Source organism: Balearica regulorum, chromosome Z, assembly GCF_011004875.1.
Source record: "Balearica regulorum gibbericeps isolate bBalReg1 chromosome Z, bBalReg1.pri, whole genome shotgun sequence".
Classification (NCBI taxonomy): domain Eukaryota; kingdom Metazoa; phylum Chordata; class Aves; order Gruiformes; family Gruidae; genus Balearica; species Balearica regulorum.
Genome location: NC_046220.1, coordinates 35,915,320 through 35,934,755, shown reverse-complemented (window position 1 = coordinate 35,934,755; position 19,436 = coordinate 35,915,320). Strand labels below are relative to the sequence as shown.

General features: G+C 42.5%; 1 protein-coding gene across 2 annotated transcripts; it reads left to right on the top strand.

Moving 5' to 3' along the window:
- Nucleotides 1-3,529: 3,529 nt before the first annotated feature.
- CLTA (clathrin light chain A) lies at nucleotides 3,530-18,970 on the top strand. 2 transcript variants are annotated; one of them, XM_075740197.1, is made up of 7 exons: nucleotides 3,530-3,821; nucleotides 11,602-11,639; nucleotides 13,523-13,640; nucleotides 14,651-14,762; nucleotides 16,164-16,217; nucleotides 17,460-17,495; nucleotides 18,525-18,970. In XM_075740197.1, the coding sequence occupies exons 1-7, from the start codon at nucleotides 3,605-3,607 to the stop codon at nucleotides 18,694-18,696; spliced, it is 747 nt and encodes a 248-aa protein (XP_075596312.1). In that variant the 5' UTR covers nucleotides 3,530-3,604; the 3' UTR covers nucleotides 18,697-18,970. The 2 variants fall into 2 exon arrangements, with proteins under 2 accessions (XP_075596312.1, XP_075596313.1); XM_075740198.1 differs by lacking the exons at nucleotides 16,164-16,217; nucleotides 17,460-17,495 and having other exon boundaries at nucleotides 3,532-3,821.
- The last annotated feature ends 466 nt before the right edge of the window (nucleotides 18,971-19,436 follow it).

Below are 19,436 nucleotides of genomic sequence, written 5' to 3'. Positions count from 1 at the left end.
TCACAATCTCATGTTCCCAAGACTTATGTTCATGGTATTGCTTCCTCTGTAATTCATATTATTTCAAGTATCTTGTCCCCACATTTGTAAACCTACCACTCTATACCACTTCTCCCTGATTTCTTGTCATACTCCTTCTTACTTTTCTGCTCTGACAGTCTGTCCCTCTGCTCTGTTCATCTTTGTGCAGCTCTGTGCTTCCCTTAGGCACAGAACAATCTCTATCCTTTGCATATTCAGCTTCTACTTTAACATAGCAGAGAGTACCAGCAGCGTCTCCTCTTTACTCCATCCAGTTAAATTCTCACGGCAACAAATCAGCATAGTAAACGGAAAGCAGTGTTGGCTTGCTGTGGTACTGGAGGCCTTGTAGCAGAAGACACATTTGTCGATATGCGTACGAAGTAAAGGCGAGACCCTTCAAGCCCTCTTGCCTGGCTGGTGAGCCAGTGCTTCCCAAGGCCTCTGTCTCATGATGCAATGCCTTCCTTCCGGAGATGAGAACTATGTGTATTTAAAGACTAGCCTCTCTCGAGTGTTACAGCAATAAACTTGTGTCTCGGGTTTCATTGTCTGAACATGTGAATTGCTCTCTGCTCTTCCAAGGTGGGCAGCTGGCTGATTCAAGCTGTTGATGTCACTATGAGTTACAGACCCTGGCTTAGCTTTAATTCCAGCCCTGTCAAGACAACGTGAACAGCTGCAGCCTGCAACTGTAGTGCAGATGGGCTTAAATTGAAGGCGAGTGATGTGTAAGCATGTTTTATTTGTGGCCAGTGTATGTGCAGTGATCTCCAGGAATCTGCTTTGTGTGAACGTCCCGATGGATGTTAAGTGATGCGCAAGGTAGTTGCTGTGAAGCAGACAGATGCTGTTAGCTGTATGTGCCTCTCAAACCAGTTCTTTTTGGCTGTTGTAACTTGCCGAGGAGTAGCAATCTGACAAAGTAGCTTCCATCTTTCAGGTAAAGGAGTCTAGTTATAAAGGAGGAGGTTCTTATAACTAGCTAGTTTTTGTTAACTTCTGTCTATAGCTTGAGTTCCCTAGCCATCAGTAGGTTGATGGAACCTCTTAATTGATTGTGATGGACCTGCACCAGACCCTAGTCATGCACTCTCACCTTCTAATTGCCGTTAACTGCTGGCTCTTGTGCAGTGAGGTTCTAGTTAGAGAGATTTCCTGAGATGTGCTTTATGTCCAGATGTCAGCTGTACAAGCCTTTTTTATCTGCATGCTTCCAGAGGGTTGGAAAGACTTGCATTTAAATTTTCTGCTCTGGAAACATCTGTTTGACTAAATATTTAATTTCTTAAATGAAAAACATTCTGAAGGAGTCAGTAAAAATCTCACTGCTCTGTTGCTATGATTTCCTTAATGTTGGAAGTGCAGAACTGCAATCCCGTATTTTTGTAAATGCTTGAAAACATCGTTTTAAACTACTTTTAAAATAGATCTCACTACATTTAGAAAAGGCAATTATATGCCATCCTCTTTCAAGGAATGGAGAGAAACATAACCATCCTGAAAGTCTTTTGTAGTCTGATTGCCTTTTAGTCTTTCCATGACAGTTTATTCATGTAATTTCCTGTAATAAACCCTTCTCCTCATTGTGACACATCAACAAACCACTATGGATGAATTATGAAGGCTTCTTCTCTGTAGTGCTGTAGTGGTTCTGTACCATTCTGTAGCATTCTATAGTGGTCTCTAAGCAGTGGCATCTGCCCTTACAAAAGGGGTTATCTTGACTTCTTTTGCAAGGTAAGAAAGCAGAAAAAAAATAATGTATTTGATAGCGCAGAAGTATTTTACAGTGCACTTGAATTATAGATAGCATACAAATTTTGGAATTCATCATCAAAACACATCTAATGACTCATGGTATTTTCCTTTGCATCTAAAGCCAAAAACATTGAGTTACCCATTCTGATGGAACACAGATAACAATTTTCTTGGGCCATTTGCAAACTTGTAATTCTGCTTATATTTCATATGCCTTCATCCCATTCTACAATTTTAAGACAAGCAAGTAACCAGATTTGCTTTTCATTTTAAATCACAATATCGTATTTCTTTTTGTGGCATGAAGTCATCAGAAATCCCCCATAGGGCTACGAGGAAGTGGAAGAGCAAAAGCGGAAGATGCTAGGTTGTCATCCAAAATTCACTATTCACAGTTAAAGGGAAGCAGTGAGATATTCCACTTTTGTTTACATATAAGGAAAGAAGTGATGAAAATGCACATGGGAGTGTGTTGTTAGAAGAAATTATGGGACAAAGTCAGCAAGTTTCTGTGAGAGCATGGCATACGCTTCATGATGGGTTTTAATTTTTATAGTCCCCTGTTGCGAATGATGGGCCTGCTTACTGCTGTTATTCTTCAGTTTTCATGTGGCTGCTAGAGATTATTTAAAATAAATTACCTTGCTGTGTTTCTCCTAGAAGACAAAATTCAGGGAAGTCCACCCTCCTGCTATGCCAGATTCCGAGTTTTTCACAAGAGAAACCTGGTACGTCTTTTAATTGATTAAGTGAGGTGAAGCAAGCTTTCTGTTACACGGCATGAGTTTGCTTGCTCTTTTTTCCACAGCAAATGATGTTGACAGTGGGGAGAAAACTGCAACTCCCACGCAGTTTATCTCACACTGCTAAATTCACACAGGAAACAGCTGAACTGCAGAGCTACACTTTTCTCTGAACTTGGCCACCTTCAGAAACACTCTCCAATGTGATTGTAACATCGGCCCGGGTGTCACACCCCTAATACACCAGGAAACACACAGCCAGACTTACAGGCAACACGTAAGTGGAATTTAACAAGTGCCTCTGGCAGCAACCACGCTAGCTTAAGAGCTGCCAGTGTAACTTTCTCCTTTCTACATCATTTTTCCCTCGTTACTCTCTGCCGTGACAATAAACTATTTGCAGATCTGCGAGATAAACCAGGCGCACAAACTGATCAAAGTAGCTTTGTCAAAAACTTGTGTCATAAAGCATTGCCTTTCAAATAAGCACTTCTGTAAGCATACAGTCAATATAATGCGCGGTACTTGAAATTACACTACTTTTAAGCTTCCCAGCACGGCTGCGCTGGTCTGGCAGAAGAGCAACGCAGCCTCAGCCCCTGCCGCAGACCAAACGCCGGTCGCGGCCTGAAGCGGGAGCTGAGGCCCGTCGTAACCGACCAGCCGGGCGCTGATCGCGCAGGAGGCCAGGCAGCGGGCCCGACCGCGGGGCGCCGCCGCCCTTTGGCGCAGCAGCAGGCCTGCGGGGAGAGCCGAGCCGAGCCGAGCCGAGCCGAGCCGAGCCGAGCCGAGCCGGACAGGCTCCGTGCTTCCTGCCTCCTCCCGCCCCCAGCACCCCGCGCTCCCCCGCTCCCGCGGGACGCACCGACGCTTTTGGCGCTGATTGGCTGTAGCCCAAGGCATCGCGCGGAGAATCCCGTTAGCCCCGCCGCCGCGGCACGCTGATTGGTGTTACCGCTGGGCGGTGCTCGGCTCCCATTGGCAAAAGCGGGGCGCCCTCCCCTTCCGCGCTGATTTCTGGCGTAGGCGCGGAAGCTGCGGCCGTTCGCGCCCTGGTGCCCGTGTCGCTTCTCGCCCTCATGGCCGACCTGGAGCTCTTCGGTGCTCAGCAGCAGCAGCAGCCGCCGGTCGCCGCCGATAATGGGGCGCTGGACGGCGCCGAGGAGGATCCTGCCGCCGCTTTCCTGTTGCAGCAGGAGAACGAGATCGCGGGCATCGAGAACGACGAGGGCTACAGCATCCTGGAGAGCGGCGAGGTGCCGGCGGCGCTGCAGGGTCCGGACATCCTCGACTCGGGTACGCGCGGAGGGACGGCGGGCCCCGCTCCACCGCTCCCGGCCGTGACAGGGGGCGGAGGGGAGCCGCAGAGGGAGGTGCGGTGCCCGGCGGGCGGGGAGGCGAGCAGAGCGGTCCCGGCCTGGCGGGGCTTCGCAGTTTCCTTCCCCCCCACGGAGGCCCGGTGGCCGGGAGGGGGCGGTGCTGGCGGGGCCTGGCTGCCCGGGGACGGTCCTGGGTTTGGGTCTGGGCCGTGCGGGCGTGCCGTCTTGGTCGTGCTGGGTGTGCTCCGCCTTGTGTAAGTTACCTCCCTGCTCCCTCAGGCGCGGTGGCGTTTGTAGTTTGTGTCTCCTAAAGACGCGTGGGTGCCCAGGCTCGCCGCAGGGTAGCCTGTCGAGAACAGTGCCGAGTAACTCTGATCTCCTCTAATCCAGGAGCCTGCCTGAAATGAAGATCCACTGAAAGCTGGATAAGTCAGTATGTTGTGCTCTGCCACTTGTGTTTCTGTCTTCAGAGGCAGTGATCTTAGTCTTAAAGTATGCTAGCAGTTGAGCTAATGTTTAATTTTACTAAGCCTCTAGTCTTTGTTCCTTGGTAACCTTTGTACTGAATGTGAGAAAACTGACGCTGCAGAACACGCTATACATTCAGCAGAGGGTGGCTATGTGTGTTGGGAACTAGAGGTCAGCGTGTTTTCAGTTAGTCTAGAGCAGCCCTGAGTGAATACTTCTGATTAAGAAAGGTTGAGGGGTTTTAACTGAATTCTAAGTGGAGAGGAGTTGTGAATCTAGGATGATGCTGCACTTAACTAATGTTTCACACTCTTGGGAGTGTTTTTGCTTGGACTTGTCACTGCGTCCATAGGAACATATTTTGTGCTCATGTGACAGTTCTTTGTTGCTTCAGGAAGATGCTACTCTTCTTCAGACTAAGTTGAATAACTTTGCTCCCCAGTTCACTGTTGGAACATCTTTAGAATTAAGTCTTCATTGTGCAACCTGATGTCTGAAATTACTGGCATATCTTATGTATGAGGATGTAGGTTCATCGTATGTCTTGGAATAAAGCCCAACTAGATAAACTGGGTAATGGAGACTTGTTGCTTCCAGCACTTATTTAGCACTAGCACAGCCCTTAGAGTCAGCTTATTCATGAAGTTCAAAACATACAGACTACATACTTCCAGTAAAAAGGGTGTTTTCAGGGGAGTATCTTGCTCAGGGCCTAGAACATGAGGATAATTGTTATCAGAACACCATCCTGTTTTGATACCAGACATAACTTGACTTCCTTATTCTATGTATAATGCTGAAACACACATAGTGGACACCTCCTCTGTTTCAGAAGCCGCAGACAAGCATTATGCCTTATGGTCTTTACATTCCAAACAGACTCTGGAACATTAAAGTAGCTGTTTGAGGACTAATTTCTTTGGAGAAGGTTCTGACATTGGCCTTTCTTACAGGGTGCTAATACCAACTAGATCCATACCTTCGCCACATGCATGCAATGTGGCTATTGCAGAGTGATTTCTCGTCAAAAAGTCAATTTGTTAAATACTTCTAGGTTGTCTTGATATGTAAAAGCTGTTCTTAAGCTGTTTTTCAAGAGTTTTTTCTCAAGTCATGTAAATGCACTTGTCATGGAATGCAAAACTGTTGTTGGAGAACTTTCTCTGGAAAGAGTCATAAAATAATGAATGTGATAATATGATCTCAGGATCTGGGGAGTCTAGGTGTGATCTGTACATCATCTTGCCTGTTAAATAGTCATAGCAGATTGTGCTTGTGGACTTTCGGTGTTCCCATTTTTTAACACAACATTCATTTGTTGACTGCTGGAGCCAGTACTCAGTCCCTCCTCATTAAAAAGTGCGAACTGCAGCAGTACAAAATGTACGGGTTCAGGCATGGTGACAAATGAACTAATGACTCCTGTTGCTGTTTGTGTTTGAGATTTGTTATAATTTGATCAGTATCCTAACAAATATCAGACAGGTCTGGTCTCTAGTGTATATTAGTTTATTAAACAGCTTTGTGATTAGGTTAAATAGGTGAATACAAATTTCTTCTTGAAATAATACAATTTCTTATGTAAATTCTTAAGCATCATGATCAGGGAATTGTGGATTTACTTGCTTTAACTGTCACATTCTTGAACTCCTTATTTATAGGTCTGTTGGATAAGTTTTCCTCCTAAATACTGCACCAAAAGTCATAACTCAGGCAGCTCTCAATGAAGTTTGAAGATTAAATATTGTGAGAAGCAGTCACCAACTTCTTGAAATACCTTTGTAAGAAACATGTCTCATACAACAAACAGTTTTTAAATTGCAGCTTCTTTAAAAAGACTAGACAAATACATAGACAGTAGTGAACTCCATGAACTATTAATGTCAATATCAGGAAACTGATATTAGTGTATATGTTTGTTAATTGTAGTAATGGTGGATACTGGGTGAGTATGGGGGGAAATAGCAGAATGTTGCCAAGCTCATGTGTCTCATTCAGCATCACTTCATTCTGCCATGGTCAGGGCTGGAATACTGGCCTGAAATAGCAGGTAACTTATTATGTAGATAACTATGTTCTTCAAGCTTCCTGGGCATGTGAAAACTAATCTTACTTCCCTTGAAAGATGAAGCATAATCACTGCTTTAGAAAAAAGGAAGTACTGTATAAGTTAAGTAATACAGTGCTGTTGCCTAGTTATTAGTAACTTGGTCTTTTGAGATCTCCTTTTCAGTGATAAATCAATACCTGCATTCATTTACAGTCAAATTCTTCAGTTCTCTCCAGTCTGACTATACTAGGTTTCAGGTTATAGCAGTTCACTTGCTATGTCCTCTGAGCAGGAGAGACTGAGTTCTGGTTGAAGTGTGTGGCTTCTAGAACCTGTCAGTATGAATACCTTTTGACAGCTTGTCACATAGCTTCTTATGGAGAACTACATTCAAAGACAAGCAGGTTTTATATGTTAACAGTCATGGAAATACACACAAGTTTAATATAGGCTGTCCAGTCTCAAACATTGCCTTCACAGTTTCAAGCTCTGTCATATTTATATGAACTTGAATTAACGATATTTCTCTATTTTCTGAAGGGGCTCATGAGCTTCTCTAGAATCATAGAATGCTTTGGGTTGGAAGGCACCTCAAAGATCATTTAATTCCAACCCCTCTGCCATGGGCAGGAACACCCTCCACTAGACCACATTGCCCAAAGCCCCATCCAACCTGGTCTTGAACACTCCCAGGGATGGGGCACCCACAACTTCTGGGCAACCTGTTCCAGTGCCTCACCACCCTCACAGTGAAGAATTTCTTTCTAACATCTAATCTAAATTGACACTCCTTCAGCTTGAACCCATTACCCCTTGTCCTGTCACTACACTCCCTGATAAACAGTCCCTCACCATCGTTCCTGTAGGCCCCTTCAGGTACTGGAAGGCTGCTATAAGGTCTCCCTAGAGCCTTCTCTTCTCCAGGCTGAATAACTCTCTCAGCCTGTCCTCACAGGAGAGGTGCTCCAGCCCTCTGATCATCTTTGTGGCCTCCTCTGGACTCTCTCCAACAGCTCCATGTCCTTCTTATATTGGGGGCCCCAGAGCTGGATGCAGTACTCTAGAAATTAAGAAACTTAATTGCATTTGGTGGTTTGTCCATAAACCAGTCTTAATAGTCTTTGAGGGATTGAGTATCAATTTGCTTGAAAATAAGTAAAGAATTGTTTCCTTCTGTCTCTCTAATTAGCACCAGAGTTACTTGTTTGTGACTATTAATGTTTTTTCTTAACAGCTGTTGTTCTGGGTTTTGCTATGTGATCTGTATCTTGAGGCTTCAAAGCACCATAAGGTAGCACGGAGTGAGGTATAATAAAGGGATGGTATCTGTTTAAATTGTATTTGCTGTCTTGTGGTGATACTGCATTATTATGAAGCTCCTGGCAGAAAAAACCCTATTTTTCTGTTTACAAGAAAATAGTGTATCTGTTGGGAAGTTATGGAGGCTCTTATAGCAGAGCTTTATTGCAGATAGACAGGTGTGGTCTACTACTAGCCTATTGATTATATTGAAAATGATGGAACTCTAATGGGTTTTGGTATGAAAGCAGGTTAGAACTAAAACACAGGAAGGAAGCACTTTTCCTGACCTGTTTGCCTTTATTTTGCACTCAGTTATGGCTAAAAGAACTATTTATTCCTCAGTTTCTTGCGTAACTATCCAAACAAAAACTTCAGAGAAGGTTCTTCTTTGTCATTCCTCTTGTGGATGAGAGGTGGGTGAAGGGAAAGCATGATTTATGCCCAAAAGAAAAAGGATGGGAAACTAGGCCTTAAGTGGTGAAGTTACTTAACCTTATGCTAGAATACATTAAACTTGGTTATGTTCTTCTGTTGCTTTAACTGTAGCTACTAGTTCACTCAAAGTAGCAAAGAAGAAGTAAGGTACTTACTCTTTAAAAGAGATGCTGAAAGTAGCTCATAAAAAATACTTTTATGTATGGATATGTTGATGTTAATTTCTCCTGCATGAGGGTATTGTCCAAAGCATAGCTGAATAGGAAGACCTCACCTGTGTGTTAGGAAACGGTTGGACTTGTGTTAGAAGAGCTACCTCTGCAAAGTCCTGCCTCTGACTGTTCTGATAGCTGTCATATTTTGCACTGAGAGTGAGACTTCAGAGAAGCTAGTGAACAAGGCTAAGCAAACTTCCTTTTCTGCCAACCAGTACTGAGTCTGGTATTAATGCAAGTAGTTGATCATTACTGTGATAAGCTGCTGAAGCCATGTGTTGACTTATAGGACTGCAGTGACAAAACTGTTTCACTTATCTTCAAGCTACCCAGCCCTTTCTTTTGTAAGCTGTAGTACATGTGGAGGACGCTGATTGTAGCTGTCTGTTTCTGGCAAGCTTGGCTGTTGTTTCTCTCCTGTGAATGCAAGGTAGCTGATATGGCTTACTCCCTCTGAATCCTTCCAGACTCTAAGTACTGTCTGGATTGCTGTGTGAATGTTCATTATTACCCTATTGTCAGCATGTGTTACAGAACTGTAGATGTCTGGACATGTCCTTTGCAACAGCATCTGTATAAATAAAGCTTTATCTTAAGTTTGGAAGCAAACACCAGGGAATATGGATCATTACTAACTAGAATAGTTATAAATGTTAACTTCAGGAGCTTCAGGATGCAATACCGTGCTAGAATTGGATGGACTCTGAAGCCAGTAGAGAACTCTCATTATTCGTGGCCAATGAAAACATGATGATAGCAGTAATAATGTTTGGGCTTTTTCTGTGGGAAGTCAGGTATGAAATGACATGTTTCTGTGGACAAAGAAATCTGATACACAACTAGCATTGATTACTGATATGAAGGCTGGCAAGCAGATAGTTTTTCTAGACTTCATACTGAATTACACAAGCACTGAGACTGGAGAACTGAAGTGAGAGAATATTTGACTAATGGTCTAGTTCCAGTTAGCATACTTGGACTGGCCTATGATAGCAAGCTGGTACAGTGCCATTTCCTCTTCTGATTGCAGTATGCTCAGTCAGCATGCTGACTTTGCATCTTAATCACAAGGTCTAGAGTGCTCCAAACAGGAAATTTGTTTTAATACTTTTAATGCATCTCACCTGGGTGCCCTCTGGAAACGGCTCTGTGCCAGTTAGTGGCTGTTTCTATGCAGAAAATAAGCAGCCCTAAACCAAACACAACTGTTTTATCTCAGCCAAAACCCTCAACAATGATGTTGCTTTTACCTCAGCGGACTACTAGCCTGAGCACTGAAGACTTTAATGAATGTTTTTTGGTGTAACAAGAGAACTTAATCATATTATCACTGTTCTTGGAAGAATCTTCAAGATTTAATAGCCCTCTTGCCTCGCTGGTGAGTCAGTGCTTCCCAAGGCCTCTGTCTCATGATGCAATGCCTTCCTTCCGGAGATGAGAACTGTGTGTATTTAAAGACTAGCCTCTCTCGAGTGTTACAGCAATAAACTTGTGTCTCGGGTTTCATTGTCTGAACATGTGAATTGCTCTCTGCTCTTCCAAGGTGGGCAGCTGGCTGATTCAAGCTGTTGATGTCACTATGAGTTACAGACCCTGGCTTAGCTTTAATTCCAGCCCTGTCAAGACAACGTGAACAGCTGCAGCCTGCAACTGTAGTGCAGATGGGCTTAAATTGAAGGCGAGTGATGTGTAAGCATGTTTTATTTGTGGGCTTTAGTCTTCATAAACCTACTTAGTGGAACTGTTAATTGTGTCTGTAAGTGCCCAAGCCAGTGTATGTGCAGTGATCTTCAGGAATCTGCTTTGTGTGAACGTCCCGATGGATGTTAAGTGATGCGCAAGGTAGTTGCTGTGAAGCAGACAGATGCTGTTAGCTGTATGTGCCTCTCAAACCAGTTCTTTTTGGCTGTTGTAACTTGCCAGGGAGTAGCAATCTGACAAAGTAGCTTCTATCTTTCAGGTAAAGGAGTCTAGCTTTTCAGTTATGAGAACCTCCTCCTTTATAGCTAGTTTTTGTTAACTTGAGTCTTCCCTTCCTGAAGCTAGTAACTATGTTCTTGGAGAGGAGTATCTTCCAACCTAACTACCATGTTTGAATTGATGACTTCACAGTCTTCTACCTCATACAGTTAATGATGGCTATTTAGGGCTTATGGATAAGGACTTAATACTTTCCTAGTTCCCTGGTAAAGGAGTATGAAGAGCTTCCTGTGTGCCATTAACGCTAGCGTGAAACTGGGGCATACATAACCACAAAGAAGTAAAGGATACAGCTCTTACTTTTAGGTGAATTGGCTCTCTTATTTAGGAATGTGGTGCAAAATAACCTTATTTTCTGCTTACTGTTGGGTGACTTTGGTACAGTCTCTACTTTCATCGAAGAGTGTAATAACATGGCAGAAACACTTCTGTGTGGTAAGTTTCTCCAAGGTAGCATTATGGGTGAGACAAAGGTAACATGACTTAGATCATGCAGGCAGTGTCATAGTATGTAGCCCTGTTCCAGAGACATGCCTTGCTAAGATTTAGCAGTTCCTGAAAATCTTGGTGTTTTTTGCATAGTCTGGAGATTTAAATAGTTTCACAAACTGAAATGTTTGTCTTACAATTGATGTATGTTCCCTCTGGCTGTGTTTTAATAAGATGAAATTTTAAGGTTATGTGGCAAAGATTCCTAGCTGATCCTGTTCCTGAGGCTCTACTGCCCATGGTACTTCAAAAAGAATAGTGCTGCAGCAGAAGTAGGAAGTTATCAAACGTGTCATCACAGAAGGTAGCAAAAGGTGATTTTGCTAGCAATGTTAGCTATATCTTTTGAGCTGATTAGGAATTAGGAGATAACCAAACAAGGATAAGAATTACTAAGTGTTGGCCACAGGATTGCTGATGTTCCAAGTAGAGACTGAAACAGTGAGAGTCATGCTTCTTAGCTTCTGAACAGTTGCCTAGTTCTAAGACAGGGAGGAGAAAGTGGGAGTAACTTTAGAACACTGTCTGTAGCAGCTTCTCAGCAGTATCAGCTCTGCTGTTTATGTAGCCTGAAGCATGATCTCATGATGAAGAAATGACCTTGTATTACTGGTTCTACAGAATAATGGCTCACTTGGTTTCTTGTTCCTGTGCAGAAAAGTGCAGAGGTAAGGAAGTGGCCCTGCAGGGGTAACACTTATTTGCATAACTCCCACATTATATAGTCTACTCAAGCTTTCCACACGAGTTACTGAAATCAGTAAATCTGGCTGTTCTGTCTTTTCTTAAATGGCTAAATTACAGTCACTTCTTTACAGGTGCTGTTGATGGAGTGGTCAATGGAGATGTCTATCAGGTAAGATAGAAGTACTCTGTACTTAGAATGTGCTGTTCTACTCTGAGAACATTACCTTAATCTAGACTAATACTTCCCATTTCTTGTCTCTAATGTACTTTTATGTCATCTCTGAAGAGGAACTTCTATTCTGATAGCTCATCTCATAAAGCTGTTAGCGCTCTTAATATGCCCCTCTGAACTTAGAGGCAATTTAAAGCAGCAATCCATTTTGAATTATGGCTTAATAGGACATAACCGCTGTAAGCAGACTGACAGTCTGTGGTATGACTTAACATTAACTTGCCACTGGCTAATAAGCTGACAGCATGCTTGGACTACCTAGTGTAAAGCAGAGTTTTCTAAATTGCTTGTTCTTTAAGGATAATTCTTGTATCCTGGTCGTATTATCAAGATTGGTCTTACAGGTAGCTGACTGAAAACACTGTGCACTTCCTAGTGACATGAAGTTGCATGAAGTTCAGCTGCTGGCTAAATAAATAGCTCGATCATAGTATGGAAGCATGTTAATCAGCCATGGTAATGACAAAAGGAGGAGATACTTTCTTTATTAGTGTTAGGGAGGAATGAGGCCTGCAAAGGCAACAACTGTATTGTAACTGAATTTCACACCAGTTTGGCTAAGGCATTGTCCTTGTTTGGCATCAGAGTTGGCTGGATAGCCCTGATTAAGTGAACGCTTGGGAACGGGGCAGCGTATGAGCTACTTCTCCATAGAGTTTTAAGTCAACTCTGAGCTTCGTGGAGATACAAACAGCTTTCACTGCTGCTAACGTTTTTATAGCCTCACCATTGCTGTGAGATTGACGGGGAAAACTGTATTTTACGAGCTGTTTCTGCTTCCTTATACAACAGAAGGTAGATGAAATATATTGATTTTGTGTTTGTAATTCTAAGTGACCAGCTGCTTTGATAGAGCTTCCTCTTAATGAGGAAGAACAGACTGAACAGACCATATGTAACTTTTGTTTTAGCTACCTGTAACTAGTTTGACCATGCAACTGGACAATTCATTTTGTTTTGGATTGAATGTGAAACCTGGTGCCTAGCTCATTCTCTTTCTATTATGCCTTCATTGAAGGCTATGGGAGGTCCAAAGAGGGGCAAGACTCAGCCAAATCTGTCATTAGCTGCAAGCCATCTGCTCCTGTCAGGAGTGGTATTTCTCAGGTCTGTTATGAGTAGGGTGAACCAATAAAAGTTCTTGAACTTGGAGTATGCTCTGTGGCAAATAGCACAATATTCATTAGCTTTGCAAATCTAGTGTATTAATGATAGTCCTATTAGTTGCAAATCTTAGCTATTTTATCGCAAAAAGTATGCTAGTACTCACACTGTTTTGATGCTTCACTGTTGAAATGCCTCTTGCGTTCCAAGCTGCAAACAGCAATCCAAATTCTGCAGTGTCTTTAAAGGACATTGGCTTTTAATATCCATTAAGTTTGAAATGTCTCCAAAGTAGACAAATAAGTTAGAGACTGTTTTAAACTCCTATGCACAAAACTGTAAAAAAAATTAAAAATTACTTTCACAGCAAATATTTAAGGTGAAAGGAACTGGAGGATCTCTAGGCCTACAACTGTATAGTGAGGTGCTAGGCATTGTCTTCCACTTTCTTCAGGCAGAGAGCTCTGGCATAGTTTGACTTCCCAGTGAATTTGAATTTGTGTTGGATTACTGGAAGCAGTGCTGTATTAATTTGCTTCAATCTGGCTGTAATTTGTGGCAAGACATTTTTCATGTTAATGGTGGAAATGTATAACATCAGATGAATGTATGATGTGCGCAGTTCAAGTAGAGTCTAATTTTATGTAGCTTGCAGGCAGTTATCTGAAATATTCTGTTCTCATGTATGAATGACATTACTATTCCTTCCCTTTAAGGAGAGTAATGGTCTAACAGACTCCTATGCTGCCATATCACAAGTAGATCGACTGCAGTCAGAACCGGAGAGTATTCGTAAGTGGAGAGAGGAGCAAAAGGAGCGCCTGGAGCAACTTGGTAAGGAAGGTGGTACAGTATTATTCTTGCCTGTGAGTAACTTAGTGGCAGCTTCTTAAGCAGCAGAATTCTTAACCATGGCTTCTGGCTCTCGGGAATCTAACATGCTGCTTGAATTTGAGCAGCAAGTCTGGATGAAGCTTCCAGTAAGTAGACTTAATACTGGTGTAGGAGTCAGCAAGTGGCTCTCTGAACCTTAAGAATATTCACATGGCCTACCCTTTACTTGCAAATAAGCCGACAGAAAATGATCAGCTTTTATCAGTAGAAAAGAGTGAGTAAATACTGTACCATCAGCACTTTTTTCAAAGGATAGATTGCTCATTTTGTAATTGCTGAAGCCATCTGTTGTCACATGGATCTTAATCTAATAGGTAAGTAATAGACTAGTAACTAAACTGAATACAGCTATTAAATGCAGTGATACCTACCTGTGGACATCTTCTAGGAGCCTACAAACTGCTATGCTTTCCACTTGCATTAGGGAGGAGGCTTTGCTTGAAATTGTTAGGACAGAACCTTCTGTACAATGTGGTTCTGGATAGAACTGAGCCTGTTACTTCTATTCCAAACTAGTTACAGTGGATGAGCTTGTCCTGAACTGTAGGCTGGCTGTAAAAAGCATGCTGAGTGCCAGGCTCCTTCACTTTGTCTAAGCACAGAGGCTTTACTGAGCTTAGTTTGAGCACTAGCATAGTAAGATGACTGTTTCTGGTTTTGAACAGTTTGCAGGCCAACAGACTTACTGAATCTGAATTAGTCTACAAATGCCAATCCTAAGCTGAAGTGGACTGTCCCACTTAGGCAATGCAGGTATTCTGTTTAGCTAATCCTCTGAGTGTTCGTGGTATTTAGAGTTCTTATGGCCTAAATCAGGAAATCTCCTAATTCTTACCTGAGTAGATCAAGCAGCTGTCTGCACTAGAGTGCACCCTGAAACCAGCAGCTGAAATGTTAACAAGATCCAGCTGGAACAAACATGACTGACAGATCAATTCTTAAATCTTCAGATGCAAACTCACGAAAGCAGGAAGCAGAATGGAAAGAGAAAGCAATAAAAGAGTTGGAGGAGTGGTATGCAAGGCAAGATGAAAAGCTCCAGAAAACAAAAGCAAGCAACAGGTAAGGTTTTTCCAGCCATCTGAAGTGTTATGGTACTGGATATGAAAGTAATGGGGGAGAAGAGAGGTTAGAATGCTTCCAGTATGTCCTAAGGCACTATCCTTCAGATCATTAAAGTAACCTTTCCTGCTAAGAAATGGGTCTCCAGTGGTAGACTATGTTAAGTTTTCTTAGAATCTAGATTATATGTCCAAGAGTAGTAAGAGAAAGCATTAAGATGATGAACCAGAATTACTGAAGATTCCTTAAGATACAAAGTTTGAACATGGCCAGAAAAAGTTTTAGTCTACCCACTTGTTTGCATGCTGCTAGCTGCACAGGTCTTCAGTGACTGTAATTACCTACCTTGAGACTAGCAATCTTACTTGCTATCTTTAGAACACGTGGAAGTGGCCTTCTAGTTGTCTTTGCTACACGTTATTTCATTAGATACCTTAAAACCTTTGGCTGCTCCTTTTGGAAATGTTTGAGAAATAACCTGACTCAGTTCTGCTAGTGAAGAACAAATGCTGACTGTGTCTATTTTGGGTTTGAATTGTCTGATTATGGGCCCTGGGGCAGAAACTAATGACACAGCTAGTCTAGTAAGCTGTTACACTTTCTTAGAGGTTCCCTGTGGAGTTTTGACTTCAAGCTCTTTAAGGGTAAATATGATAGTACTGACTTAAGATCACTTAGATCTCTACTTCTGACCTGGGATTGCCAGTGTCATTCTGTCCAGGTAATCATCAGGGCTGCTTTAAACTTTGGGAACCCACAGACTCAAGATGAACTGGTTTTTTGAAACACCATTTTTCTTACCAAAATGGTCAGCAGGTTTGTCTTAAGTAGAGTTCTAGGTAGATTCTACTTCTTACTAAAGGAAGCCTACACTTCCTGCAAAATTATGGATTTGACACTTCCATTCACTGAGGTGCAGTCTTTTGGTTGGGCCAAGAAAGGGAAACAGGATTGACACTCTTCTAGTTGGTGGCCAAAGCTCATGATACCCTCATAGATTTATTGTGGCCAGTGTTTGAGTGCAGGGTATGCATTCTGGAGCAGGGTCCATTTAGCAAGTGTTGCACAGAAAGAGTGTTTGGCGTTCTCATCAGCCTGGTGAGATCTCTCTCTTAATGGCAGTATCTGTCCACTGGAAGTAGACTAATGCTAACAGTGGGACTCTAGTGCTAAACTAGCTGGTCTCAACTTCTAGGGTGTAGCAGAACTTTTTTGTTGCCCCTCTGAGTCAATGGTTTAATTGATACATTCCATGTGGTAGGTACTTTCCTGTTACAGTAAGCATAGGTGATACAAGGTTAATGTGCTTGTTAAAACTACCTTCAGCTGTGTTCCCTACTTCTCATCCTTATCTTTTTTCTCCTGCCTGCTTGCCTGCCTGTTGGACTACTTGCTACCTAGGGTGGCAGATGAAGCTTTCTACAAACAACCCTTCGCTGACGTGATTGGTTATGTGTATGTTGCTTAACTACTAATTCTGTTTGCTAGTCAACTAGGTAATGAGAAGGATCAGAAATAGTGCTGAATGTCTGAAGTTGACTTCTGAATATGTCAGGGCAGTATAAGCTAATATAAATAAATAGCCTTTCCTTTTTGGACTGACTGATCTGCATTAAGTACAGTTTTCCTGTAAGGATCCCATACACTGCACAACATCCAGCACTTCCAGGTTAAGGGATGTAGTATACATACTGGAATTTTGGTAATGACTTCAGTAGTCTTTAGATGTAGGGGTTTACAGTGTCCCCTGGCCTGGAAACAGCTGCTTGGCAAGATGCTTTGCTGGGCGTGTGGGTTAGTGTCTGCAGTCTCACATGGGTGCTGTATTTAGTCCTAGTCACTTCCACAGAGAAGCACAATGTTTAACTCTGTGTTCTGTGTAATAGGCATTGAGCTCCTGATCTGTGGTCATTTGCTGACATAATCAGAAAAATATTCAAGCAATGCTTGCATATAGCTCTGCAAGCCAAGGAAGGTGGAAAGGAATCACCTGCCATAAATCAGGGTAGAAGAGGTGTGTGCATAAAGAAGTTGAATGCTATTAAGAGAACAGCTGAAAAGTACAAGAAGGTGGTATTGGAAAATCAGCATTAGTTGCTGGGAGAACATTTAAGAGCAGCTCTGTGTAGTCATTTTGCCAGCCTAATGGATGAATGAGAATACAGCCATGACTTTCAAGCCCCAATAAGTATGCTAGTTTCTGTCGGGTGGAAGGATTGCAATGTTCATTGGCTTGTTCATGTGTTTTAATTTCTTCCCTTAATTTGTAGACTTGACTTGAAAGATGGCCATGTCACAGATTCTAAGGTGACACCTTTAGAAGGTGAATTGGTGAGCCATGGTGTGGCTTTGAGTGCATTAATATTGAAGGTCCAGTGTGGAATTCATTGCCTAACTGTAGGTGGATGTAAACCAAGAAATGTGAAATGATGGATTTACAGGTGGTGTTTGACTTTTCTGAAGTCTCATGGAGTTGATTTTGATAGATTTTTCCCAATGAAACCCTTATTTTCATATATCCAATGCAAATGTGCAGTGTAAGTGCTGTAGAATAAAATTGACAACCTGTTTCCTGAATGTAGACTAAGCTACTAGTGCATGTTCAGCGAGCTGATCATCTGCATTAAATTCATTCTCATTTTCTGTATCTGACTTAAACTTTCTCTCCTTGTTTCTTTTCTTCTTTTCACCTTTAAGCACAAACATAAATCATCCTTGCTACAGCCTAGAACAGTTAAGTAAAAAAATCTTCACTGCCCCTTAAAAGTGTCATGTCACATAAAGTAGCAGTGTTGTAGTGACCCTTGTCTTCAGTGGCGTCTGTAACCTTATCATCCCTGTGAACAGTGCTGAACCCTCATGGGAGAATCATTTTCACTGCTTTTTCTGTACTGCTTGTTGGAGTAGATGGATTTGGTTTGATCTCTTGATGCTTACTGCTCTTGCACGCAGGCAGCTACCAGGGCCCCACAGTTCACCTAAACTAGATGCTGGAGTGTTATCTGTGTATTGAAGCAATGCTGTTGGCAGCATAGCAATGCCAAAAGGATACAGCTGGGAAGCCACTGGCACTAATCTGTACATGATGTAAAAAGCCTCCTTAGAGTCTCCTTAGGGTAAGAGCAGGGGAAATGTGTTTATCCTGTAAGCTGACCTCAGACGAGTCATCCCCTCTGCCAAGATTTGCTTTAGTCTATAGCACCCATAGGCATGGGATTTGCGACTTAAATTCCTTTTGATTCATGCTGCTTCACTATGGCATTGGGAATCATCAGCAGATAGTTTTATGATGGCCTGTAGGCCTTGGGGCTGATCTAAATCCACAAATAGTATCTGTTTTAAGACATGCTTGCAGGGAGTTGTAAATTTCCAGTTGGCAAGTGTCCAATGTAAGCCATCAAGTGGCAGAGGCTTAACTGGTTAAGACTTGGGCATTTCTCCATAAATAAAATGCCTACATAGAAGTACCTTACTTCCCCGCAGTTTGTGTGGTGACTCCTTAGGCAAAGATTCTTAAAACCAAACACCTGTATTCCAACATTTTACACAGCAATCCTCTGCACTGCTTGTGCATAGCATACTACTGCAACCTACTTTTGTCTCCAGGGTTGGGGCAGTGGGAGCTTGAGTAGCCATAATGTCCACAAGCAGCTGTCAGGTCACATTTCTTATGAAACATGCTGAAAGAAACTGCATCCTGTAAGAGGGAAGGAGTGCCTTATATGTTGGGCATTAACACAAGGTGCATTGCATTGCTTTTAGGGCAGCTGAAGAAGCCTTTGTGAATGATGCAGAAGAGATTTTTCCGGGCACTGAGTGGGAACGTGTGGCTCAGCTCTGTGACTTTAATCCCAAGTCTAGTAAGCAGGCAAAAGATGTGTCCCGTATGCGTTCAGTCCTCATCTCACTCAAGCAGGCTCCGCTGGTTCGCTGAAGGAAAGCACAATGGAAACACTACAAATGCAATATCTTAACCTTACTCAGAGAAGCTATGTTTGCAGTAATTGGATTAATTGTTTCAATGTCTGGTGGTTTTTTTTTTGGACCAAACCTCATGATGTATCTAGAACTGATCATTGATTGCATGTTCTCATGTTTCCTTTCTGTGTCTGAAATGGGAGAACCTCCAAAACTGTAGTCTCTGTACTATTATGCACTGAGATGTCACTTCCCACATTACTGATATTAAAGATCTGTTAAACAGCAAACTGTGTTGCTTTTGGGTGAATTAATAAGCTCTCCTCCTCCCTTTTGACAGGGGGTGTTTGACAAACACTTCTCTTAATTGCTAGTGATTTCACCTTTCTCATGACTGATCAGCCAGCAATGCTCCTGGTCTCTGAGAAGCTGTCCTGCTTGTCTCCGTAAGCTTTCTTAAAGCTTGTGACAGCTTTAGTTTAAAAACTGCTTCCCTATCCAATTTATCACACAAGGTAGAAGGTCTGGGAAACTGGAGCAGCAGGCTTGTTAAGGAGCTTATCTCGCTTCTAGTGGAACTGAGGACACTGCCTTCTGCAGGTAAGCATTTCTGTGTAGTTTTCTGCTGTCACTCCAACTTCAGATCTTAGGCTAGAAATACAGTACTGAGTAGTAAAAGCCTTTGATATTCTCCTGCATATTCTGTTTTGCCAGGTATTCAACACTGGCTTCATATGCAAAGTCCTGTTGTACAGA

Bases quoted from the DNA above. Each gene is read 5' to 3' on its own strand.
- CLTA (XM_075740197.1), top strand. From the start codon at position 3,605: ATGGCCGACCTGGAGCTCTTCGGTGCTCAGCAGCAGCAGCAGCCGCCG. The intron at 3,822-11,601 runs GTACGCGCGGAG...ACTTCTTTACAG, and splicing joins TCCGGACATCCTCGACTCGG to GTGCTGTTGATGGAGTGGTC. The intron at 17,496-18,524 runs GTTAAGTAAAAA...CATTGCTTTTAG, and splicing joins CCTTGCTACAGCCTAGAACA to GGCAGCTGAAGAAGCCTTTG.